This window comes from Limulus polyphemus, unplaced genomic scaffold (genome assembly GCF_000517525.1).
Source record: "Limulus polyphemus unplaced genomic scaffold, Limulus_polyphemus-2.1.2 Scaffold1936, whole genome shotgun sequence".
Taxonomy (NCBI): domain Eukaryota; kingdom Metazoa; phylum Arthropoda; class Merostomata; order Xiphosura; family Limulidae; genus Limulus; species Limulus polyphemus.
Genome location: NW_013667546.1, coordinates 162,997 through 174,134, shown reverse-complemented (window position 1 = coordinate 174,134; position 11,138 = coordinate 162,997). Strand labels below are relative to the sequence as shown.

Here is an 11,138-nt window from a genome sequence, read left to right as displayed (position 1 = left end):
AAAGTTTGATAAGTATATGAGTGATAAGGGCTGGCTTTAAGATTTTTTTTAAATTTAGTTTAGATGATGGAAGAGCCAAGATGGACCAATAGATCTCATGTTGTCCCAAAACGTGTTATTTTATATGTTATGTTAATTTACATTTAATTTTGTACTTTTTGGTGGGCTGACGGATAAAATAGAGAAGAGAAGATGACTAGAGAAAATGTGTCATGTGTGTCACACTAGGGGAATTCAAGATTTTTTAAAATATTGCCTTATAAGATTAAGAACTTAAAACTTGTATACTATTAAAATATAGATTATTAGCTAAGATTTTATGCTATACTAATTGATATAACACAAACAAACTATGTAGACTACGAGAACCATTAAACAACAGTGGATCTAAATCTTGTTGTATAGACTAATGAGAATCATAAAGGGAGAAGACAAATAATCACTTTACATTACACAGGGTCTAAACCTTGCAGTACAGATGAAGTTTAGATAAACAGGTGAAATTGAGAAGTAATTAGTGGAGGCACTACTTATAATTTCACAATGTGCTTGGGACTGTTAAGTATGAACGGCAAAAGGTCTTGGGAAGAAGAAACAGTTTATTCATAATGAAAATCAGAATGTATTGAGATCAAAATGAGGAAGGAGAAATAAAGTCATAGTTATAGTCAGGAAGCAGAAATCAAAATAAAACAGCAGAAAATGTGTTATAGCCATAATCAAGTAGTTTGGAGGTCAAAATAAGAAAGAAAATGTGTTAGTCATACTCATAACCAGCAAGTTTAGTGGTCAAATTTAAAAGAAGAAAATCTGTTAGTTATAGTCATAATAAGGCAGTTTATAGGAAAAAATTAATAACAGTAATTCAACTCATAATCAGAAAGTATGATGACAAAAAAAAGAGGAAGGAAATAATTTTTAAGTCATAATTAGGAATAAAAACAAATAAACAAGAGCAACAAAGCAAAATAGAAAACAGACTGAATTAGATTTACAAAATTTTATTGTATACCCAAGAGGAAACAATACTTCTTAGTATGTGGACAATACACACACACAATTGTTACACGTAGTTGAAGTAATATCTGGTTATAATAAAAGGTTTACACAGAAAATCTTCTCAATAACTTTATATTAGATGAAAAATAGGTTTTAAAGCAATCAGTAAAATTATGTTTGGATGTGCATGAAACTGTCACCCTAGTCTCTCTTTTTCTTATCATTTTTAATAAGGTTATTATTTTAGGTGATGCAATAACTATATCAGTACAACAGAAATCTATTATCAAACTTAAACAATTACTTCACATACTATCTGCTTTTTTACACTCACAATACAACTCTAATGTTTACTCAAAGGCTTTAAAAATGTGATAAACAGTGTAGGCAAGGACAGTTACTTATTACTATGATAAATATTTTGGAAGCAGAAAATACCCTGACAAAATCAAATGAAATACTACTTATCCAACACTATTCAAAAAAATCTACAAGGTAGACAAAAAAAAATGATATCAAGCTCCTAATCATATTTCTTCCCAATTATAATTATTTGAACTTTTAATTGCCCAAGATGATTTTTAAACTCATACAAATTTCACCCAGCTTTTACCTTTACAAAGAAACAATTAGTGAAAGTAGGAGAGGTAAATGGGAATGTTACTATATAACAGTGTTCTGGGAACCATTCTGCATGGACAACAGAAAAAAACATGTTTCCATAACCAAGAAAGAGTAGTCTTCTTTAAACGTTCAGAGCACTATTGCTCAGAGTAGCCATTAGAAGTAAAAACAATTTATCATTAGTTTCTTTGAGATTAATCGCAGGCCTCTGCTTGTGAATGAGTAAGTTCTATCTTATACAGAGGCTCTGTTCATCATTCGCCCTTGCTATGATCTTAAGCAAAACAGACTGGACAACAACATCACATTCTGAATGGGGGATATTAGATTATCATATTGTTTCACTCATGTTATCAACCTTCCTTATACTTGAACATGCTCTAAAAGAATGTGAAGTTGTCGTCCACTCTAATTTGTTTAAGATCATGGCAAGGACCAATGATGAAGTCTCTGTATAAAAGAGAGCTAACTCATTCACAAGCTAAGGCATGAGATTAATGTCAAAGAAGCTGACAATAAAGTGGTTTTAATTTTGTGGAAAGAATACAGTCAATTGGGAGAAACAAATTTATCATAGCCATTACTTAATGTTTTGTTCGGACTTCTAAATGATCTTGCACATGCACCTGTTCCCCTCATTTATATACAATACATAACCTGTTTTATGTATTATAAAAAAAATAATACAATTTATTGAAATGTTTGTATTACAATAAATTTAAACTATGTTTAATCAAAATAAAAATTATTACAGTCTTTTGTGTACTATTTCCTACGAGCATTATTTTATTGTAATCTCAAATGAAAAAAACTATGATTAAATTGAAGAACACTCAAATTACTGGAACATATAACTAAGTGAGGGATGCACTAAATCCCAGAAAATAGTTTACCAAGTTCAGCTTTTTAACTTGCTAACAAGTAATGTTGGATTTCTGGCTATAATCTGGATACACTTTCAGTAAACTAATTACACAGTTAAAGAAAAAAATGCTCACCTTTGTCCCAACTGAGGATACCTGATTCTGGAATTCACTTACTATTGAACCATCTTTTACCTATTTTGTAATAAAGCAAACACTACCTATTAACAGAACAATGGAACTCATGCACCATAGCCAACTGATTAAACTGGATTACTGAAAATTATATGCAATGTGAAATAGCAGCCAACTAAAAATATAACTTGTGCTAGAACATAAACATAATTTACTTAAAAATTATATATTCACATAAACACTCCAAAAAGTGTTTATAGAATGTAAAATTAAAAATAAAATTGTGTGCACCATTAACAGCAAAAATATATCTGTTAACTCTTTTGCTACGGGTTTGGTCAAATTGACTGAGTTCATGACCCCATATTAGCCTTTCTAGTTTCCATACTATAACTTCTAATATATTTTCTGTACCTTTGCGAAATTTTGTAAGCTCTCAGTAATTGTTAAGTCATTTGTAAACAAAAAACAGAACTTTTAAAGAAGTATTTTCACTAACAATTTCTCCAAGAATATATGAAGTCAAAGTGTTGACTGCTCCAAGCACAAAGTGATTTTCATGTTAAGATTAAAAATACTTTTCTTCGTCTGAAAAATCTCAAATTTCATGTGCATATTTTCCAAGACCTCATAAATAAATTTCAAACTTTTCTTTCAGTAAAATTTCATATTTTATCTGTTATTTTATCTACCCTAACTCCGACATCATAACCACCAAGAAAATTGTAACATGAAACTACATTTGTTTATCTTAAATAGCTTTAAACTCATAACAGTATACATTTGTTTATATTTATATTTTATTGTCCTTTGAACCATGGCTAACTGATATTCCCACCATAAAATTTGTAATCACTTGGTCAACGTGAAGCTCATGCTACCCTATCAAATTATATAATGCACAAGCTACTCGCAAGTTGCTCCCAAGCTTACCTAATGAGAAAAATTTGACCTTTTTTTTTCATTTTACCTAATCTAACCTTAACTAATAAAAAAGTTTCTAATTTTTACACTTTAGTTACCTTTATAACAATAAGTAAAGAATACACATGAAAAACAAGAAATAAAGTACTTACCCAGGCCTTATTTTTGTTTGCTGTCAGCTATTGATGACACTTACCTCTACTTTTTTATAATAATGGTAGCACTGCACTCATTCTTTTATTTAATTAGATAATGCACCAAAAAATACAGAATTATGACATGCAAAAAGCAGACAATGTCCCACAGCTATTGGAATTTTTCTGCCTTTCTATGTGACAAGAGCTGTTAACAATTCAGCTAAGATCACTGATGTGATTCCCATGGAATAAAGTTTGAACTGGAAGTGAAACTAACAATTCTTTGTACAGAAAACAATGTAATATAATACATCATTTGATAGAGTAAAACCTTGGCTTTCTGTTGGTTATGAATAATATAGCATTAAACATCAGAGAGAGCTATTGGCAATTTCTGAAAGAGAGGATGTAACAGGTGGACATGACAAGAAGGGTCTGATTTCCTATTTGATGGCTCTGCTCTGTAACTAAATAAGATTGAAGGCTACAAAATTTATGCTTTGCTGGAGCAATAACAACATTATAATGAGTAATTTACATAAAATTTTGTACTTCTTGTAGGAGTGGTAAATAAATTAGAGAGGAGGGGATGCCTAGAGAGAAATGTCACAATTCTCATACTAGGGGAAATTCAGGATATTTTGTTTATATTGTCATATATAATTATGAGCTTACAACTTGTATATTATTAAAATTTGGATTATTAGCTACATTTTAGTTTCAAATTTATTTGTATACCATGATAAGAAAGTAGTTTAATTAAATTTTGAATGTAACTCACTAAAACCTTGTGATATGTGCACAAAAAGATGCCTGTAGCAAAAGAGTTAATATAATGCATATACAGTTTTCAAAAGTATGTTACTCAAAATCAATACACACTACTCACAAAATAAATTTCAACTGGTGATCATACTGCAAGCAAATATACTAGCCAACCAGTACCTTGGCCATAAAAGCACTATAAATACATTTCATTGTATCTGTTATATTCAAGTTTTGAATATAAAAATGAAAAGAAAGCTGGAAATAGTTTGGAGAGAGAGAGAGTGAGATAATTCATATTATAGATAAAAAATAATCAAAAACTTCTTTACCAAAATCTCCACTAGCTCTTTTAAGAAAAATAATAAACAGCAAAGTTTACCAGAAAAAAATTTTCAATAGGTGAAATATTATTTGCTCTTGCACTTAAGGTTGCTAGAAAAAGAAACATCAACCAAAAAAAACTTTGAAATAAACAATTACAGAAAGTATTTGTATTTACAATCACTAAATAGTTTCATAATGTTTGCAGGACAGTTTCAGTTTCCAAATATTTTCCTTTATCAGGTTGTGGTTTATCTCAATATGTTTTATGAGCTGTGAATCTGTACATTTCTTAAATCTTATTGTATCATCTGTGTTATTTAGGACATTTGATGGCCATTTAAAAGTTGTGAGTAGAGAGTAAATAAACAGATATTTGTCTTTGTCTAATACCACTGACAGGCATTTGAGTGACTGTCTTTATGCTTTTATGGAAAGTTTAAACTGTCCTGCAAAATGTGAAATTTCATTCCAGATAATCATTTTAAACATAGCCATGTTAAAGAATAGGTTTAAGCAACCTTGAACATAGCTATATTAGTGACTACCTATGTTAGGCAATTTTAAACATAGCCACATTAGTAATTTTCTGTGTTTAAGAACTAAGTGTTGCTGTGTTAGTGATTAGGTAGCTTTCCTACTGAAATTCCATTTTCATTTCAATATTTTTAAAATGGTCTAAAGACATTTTTAAAAGTTCTAGAAATTTATTATTCTAAGTTGTAACACAAAAACTTGAGCAAATAATAATAATAATACCTTTTAGAGAGTAGCAAACTCTTAATGATGACTTTGGATTTATGAATCTAATTCAATCACCCATAATCATTAAGAAAATTGTTGCACCCATTGTTTACCTTAATTAGTCACATTCTGCAAGCTCAATTTACAAATTAAACAGAAACATAAAACTTAAAATTAATTTAAACTCACAGGAGTAACAAACAATGTTTGTAAAATACATGGGAAATGAATGAATAAAAATCACAATTTACCAGGTATGAACATAAATTTTCCTTACCTTTTCATTAACTGTCTCTGCAAGTTCTACTACTTTCTGAGAAGCAATACTACCAAACTTCACAGCCTAAGGAGAGAGAGAGAAAGAGAGATTAAGTTTAATATACACTTTTCAATCAGTAACAAATTTTAAAAATCTATCTACTTTGAAAAAATTTAAGATCATCAATTTATATTTAACTAAAGTTTATCTGCCTTTGAGGCAGTTTAAGAGAGCATTAAAGAAGTAAAACCACTGAGACACATATATAAAATTTCCTACATTTCAAAATTCACTGTACCATAAAAAGTATCCACATGCTAACATTTATAAAGCACAATAAATTCCATTTGATGTGTTGGATAAAAATATGTAATTTTTTGTTGTATGAGTCTATGATTTCATATCATTAACAAGCTAAAGACAGGTATTCAGATGGCTTCACGTGTAACATTTCTATAGAAAAAAATATTTAATTTTGACTATTGATATAAAATGTCAGAAATGAAACTTCAAAAACATGTCTTTTTTGGTTATTTTATCCATGTTATAGTAGCTTTGAAGGCTCCTGTATACTAACCACATGCATTTTCCTGTACAATACCTTACACACTAAATATGTTTTCCTGTAAAGCACCTTAAAAACTAAATATGTTTCTCTGTATAGCATCTTACAAATTAAGTAAGTTGTTTTCCTGTATAGCATCATACAGACTATGTACATTTTCCTGTATAGCATCTTACAAATTAAGTAAGTTTTCCTGTATAGCATCATACAGACTATGTACATTTTCCTGTATAGCATCTTACAAATTAATTAAGTTTTCCTGTATAGCATCATACAGACTATGTACATTTTCCTGTATACGAACTTACAGACTAGATACATTTTCCTGTATAACATCTTACAAACTAAGTATAGGAACTTACAGACTATCTACATTTTCCTGTATAACATCTTACAAACTAAAAGTTATTCTGTAAACACAGTTTAACTATATTAATAAAAATGTATTACAGTTTTATAGTTGTTACTCCCATAGTCTGTTTTGTGTATGTTTTAAGATTTCTTAGACAATTTAAGAATATTTGTCATCAAAACTCATTATTTTCTGCTCTCAACTAGCATCTGGACACACTTCAGTACCAACAAGAAACTGACTAACAAGTGGAGAAAGACAGTTTACTGTTAAAGTTCAGGTTAATGAGTCTCCCATAAAAAATAGAAAAACCTAATCAAAAGGGATCTTTTGGAAATTTAAAAATGATGAATACTATAAATCAAATAATAAAAACAATTCAAAGAGAGAGGGAAAGAAAATCATAATCCTAGTTTTCAACGTGTCTCAATCTTCTTCTTCTGCTATATTAAAATTTAATTAATAGTAGAAATTTAAGGACATTATACAAGAGGTTTCTTTATTCAAGCTGGCTTATTATCTTGAACTGTTTTGCAGCTAAGCATTAGAATTATTTGCTGTGAAACAGTTTGGAATTATAATGTAATTGTATGATAAAAATCATTGTATATATATTGTTATTATTGTGAGTGATGTTTATACAATCACTTTTAGACCACTTCAGGAACAATCCAGTAAATCTTGTTGAATGTAATTTGGAAACACAGTTATGAACTAAAGAAATAAAAGATCTTTGACTTACCCCTTCTGAAGCTTTGAAAGCTAATTTTGTTGCTCCTATAGAAAAATTTGACCATCCCTGGAATTCAAAGAATAAAAATTCAAAATTTAATGTTTTTATATGGATGTTTCTTTTATACATACATGTTAAATGATCAAAACTTTACTAAATAAAAATCTAGAATAATAAGTGAATAACAATTATTATTATGAAAGAAAAAAATAATGCCTGAGAAGCTACTTCTCTTTTTCATTCACCATAAAATTCACATTTCTATTTCTTTTCAATCGTATACACCAAATCTGTAACAAAAAATTTAAGAAACTAAATAAAATATTGAAGTTATATCCTCACAACATGTTAACAGTGAAATGTTGTTATAGATACAATTTCTGTGTTATGAAAGGACCAACATGGGTATGATATGTAATTTTTATGGTAAGAACAAACCTCATAATAACCCAACTAAAATTTCTCTTTCAGAATTGCTGTAGAAATTGTTTATGCAACTTTTTCTGTATGCTCCAAGTCCTATATAGAAATTGATTTCTCTAACCAAAATACGAGTATACCAATCTTTCAACACCTTTCCCAATCAAAAAATTGGCAAAAAGATATAAGCAAATTTGAATCAAAATAAGCTCAAGACAATGTTATGCTTGAAGTGCTTAGGGTGAGTTTATCAGAAATAAACTTAAATGAAATTATGCAGAAACCCTGAATATCAGAGTTTGCCCTTATCATAAACAGATAATATTTGTCTTATTTCAGAATTATGTTGTAGCAAACTTACAACCAAATTTCTGAGCAGTTTAACTAGACAAAAAGATTTTGAAACAAAAGTGTAGTTATTTTTCATAAATTAGCTTCAATTAATATACTTACTTTGTGAAGCAATATGGGTAAGTAAAGAAACATTGAGTAAATGTGAACAAACATCACAGTATAATATGACAATGTAGTCCAAACACTCATTCTCAGCCATTTATATAGATGGAGGAAAGCAAAACTGATTGTCTCCAACACTACTGAACGATGTATAACTTAGCTTTTTAAACATTTTGCCAAATAACCAATTAAAACATTTTGTATGTGAGTATATATATACAGGCAGTGAAGGATGATATGGATGTGGGCTGTTGTGGGTTTGATCACCCACATCTTGCTCTCCTAACTTGTATTTCTTTTGATAATTTTATTTAATTTTTTATTAATTTCTTCATACGAGACTGGTGAACGGATATTAAGAGTGATAGACGGTGTATCCCCACTACAATGTGGGCCCTACTTCCACAGTCACTTCCAAAACCCAGAGCATATTTTATATCCCACATTATAGCCTGTACCTTGAGGATACTTTTAATTTATGCAGCAATTTTTTGTTGCTATTGTTTGGGTTTTTGTTCATGTAAATGTCATTTAACACAGGTTTGAATTTGCTGTTTTTAACACAGTCTTTCCTTTTGATTTTATTTTATTTGACTGTTTAAGCATTAATTTTCTACATACATATGTTTATTAATGCTTATGAAATAACTATAATATAATGCTAATTCTTTATATCTTTTTTGTATTTACTTTTTTCATAATTTATTTTAAAATAGTTTGGTTTGTTTGAATTTCATGCAAAGCTACACAAGGGCTAGCTGTGCTAGTCATCCCTAATTTAGCAATGATAGACTAGAGGGAAGACAGCTAGTCAACGCCACCTACTGCCAACTCATGGACAATTCTTTTACCAACAAATAGTGCAATTGATCATCACATTATAACACCCCCACAGCTGAAAGAGCGAGCATGTTTGGCGTGACAGGGATTCAAACCTACAACCTCTAAGTTGCAAGTCGAGCATCCTACCCATCAGACCATGTCAAGCCTTTAAAATTGAATACAATTGCTGCATTCCTAATTTTTCTCATTTTATTTACTGTAATTCCTATCTTGCTTTAATTACACCTATAGCTTCACACACTATGTTTCTACATGTAGTCCTAACTAATGTTTGTTCCAACTCAAAGTTTAAAAGAGGGTGCACTATTATCAAAGTATATTTACTGTAATTCCCATCTTTGCTATTTACACCTATAACTTCACACGTTTCTACATATAGTCCTAACTAATGTTTGTCCTATTTCAAGGTTTAATAGAAGACACATTATTACCAAATTTTATGGTACAACAGTTATAGAAATGTTTTCTACTGCTTGCAATACAGCAATATTTAAAACTATAACTGGCCTTGTTTGACTAATTCACAATCATGGTCTATAATCACCTACAATGTGTATACTCTGCTTGGCTGTGTTCAAATAATGCACAATCAAAGCATATAAACACCAACAGTTTGTATGATATGCCTGAGACACATTTTTGCTAATTGTACAAAAAAATTAAAAATTAACATTTAAACATATTTCTCAGCTAATTATACTTTTAGTAATGAGAACAGATTTACACTTTGGCTTGAAAACACATTTTTAAAACATTAACATTGAACCATGGTTTTTAATACTTTCTACATATTTTTTTTTGTTACCTTCTTTGTGGAAACTGCATCAGAAACAAATCGAATGGTAACAGCCATTGTTATAATTTAATCTGACAGAGTACTTTTCAGTTGGAGTTCAGTTAGTGGTATCTGTTCAAAATTTAATTTTATAACAATATCATTAGGATTATTGGGCCTTAATAAACTGTTTAACTCTTTCAGCATGGGCTCAGTCCCTGGGACCGACCTCGTAGCCATATTGTGCTTGTTATAGTTTTTATGCTATAACTTTTAAATTAGTAACCAAATACTAACAAAATTTCGCAGATTATCAGTAAACAATGCTCTCATACACAGAATATAAAATTTTTTTTATTAAGTCTTAAGATTTTTAATGCAATGTTTTTCTCATGTCTATTTTTTCTTTTCACATGTTGCCTATCTATCATGCAAAGTAATATTCATTTTAAGGTTAAAAATACTTTTATGCATGAGAAAATTTTGAAATTTCACATGCAAAATATTTATAATGTTGAGATAGTTATCAAACATTTCTTAAGAAAAAACTTTATATTTTATCAGTTATTTTCAGTTATTAATCTCTGTATGGGATCAGTAAATGTGATCGATCTCACAACCACCATAAAAAATTAGGATATAAGTTATGACTCTTTCATTCTAGAATGAACACAAATTATAACACGAAAACATAAATGTTTAGTCTAAATAGCTTAAATCTCATAACATTATACATTTATATATATTTATTATTTTTATTATACTGACCTTTCAGCCATACCTGGCTAACAATACAGAAGTTACAATGACAAGTCGCACGTGCACTCATGTTACTGTATCAAATAACATAAAACTGACCTTTAATTTTTACAAAGTGACCTGTCTTGGCTGTGTTTTAGTAGACTGGTATTTTGTAAAATACAGTCACATTTCAATTATTATACATTAGATATGTATATAGATTATTGCTATTTAGAAATAAGTTCTTAAACATATTTTTCTTAAAATATAGAACAGTAAATAAAGAAGTAAAGCAAACAATTATCTCTTCTAGTTATGACATTTGTACACAGTGCCTTTCAAAATTTTGCTCGTGGGGGATATGAAATGAAATATTTTTTTTATGTTTTATATATATATATATATACAGTTGAATAACCAAAAAATTATAAATTATGATATCAATACCATAGAATTCCACTATAATTTATCAAGCTTAG

At 29.3% G+C, this 11,138-nt stretch overlaps 1 protein-coding gene across 3 annotated transcripts in view; it reads right to left on the bottom strand.

Annotated features, from left to right (window-relative positions):
* LOC106465417 (ADP-ribosylation factor GTPase-activating protein 1-like) overlaps positions 1-11,138 on the bottom strand; it is an 82,041-nt gene that overhangs the window by 47,771 nt on the left and 23,132 nt on the right. For 2 of the 3 annotated variants that reach the window (XM_013925643.2, XM_022393307.1), the window contains exons 8-10: positions 7,434-7,490; positions 5,793-5,858; positions 2,622-2,681 (exon numbers count right to left, since the gene is read on the bottom strand). In XM_013925643.2, the coding sequence (XP_013781097.1) occupies positions 2,622-2,681; positions 5,793-5,858; positions 7,434-7,490 (183 nt within the window). The remainder of the gene's footprint in view (positions 1-2,621; positions 2,682-5,792; positions 5,859-7,433; positions 7,491-11,138) is intronic. The other variant, XM_022393308.1, reaches the window with a different exon arrangement.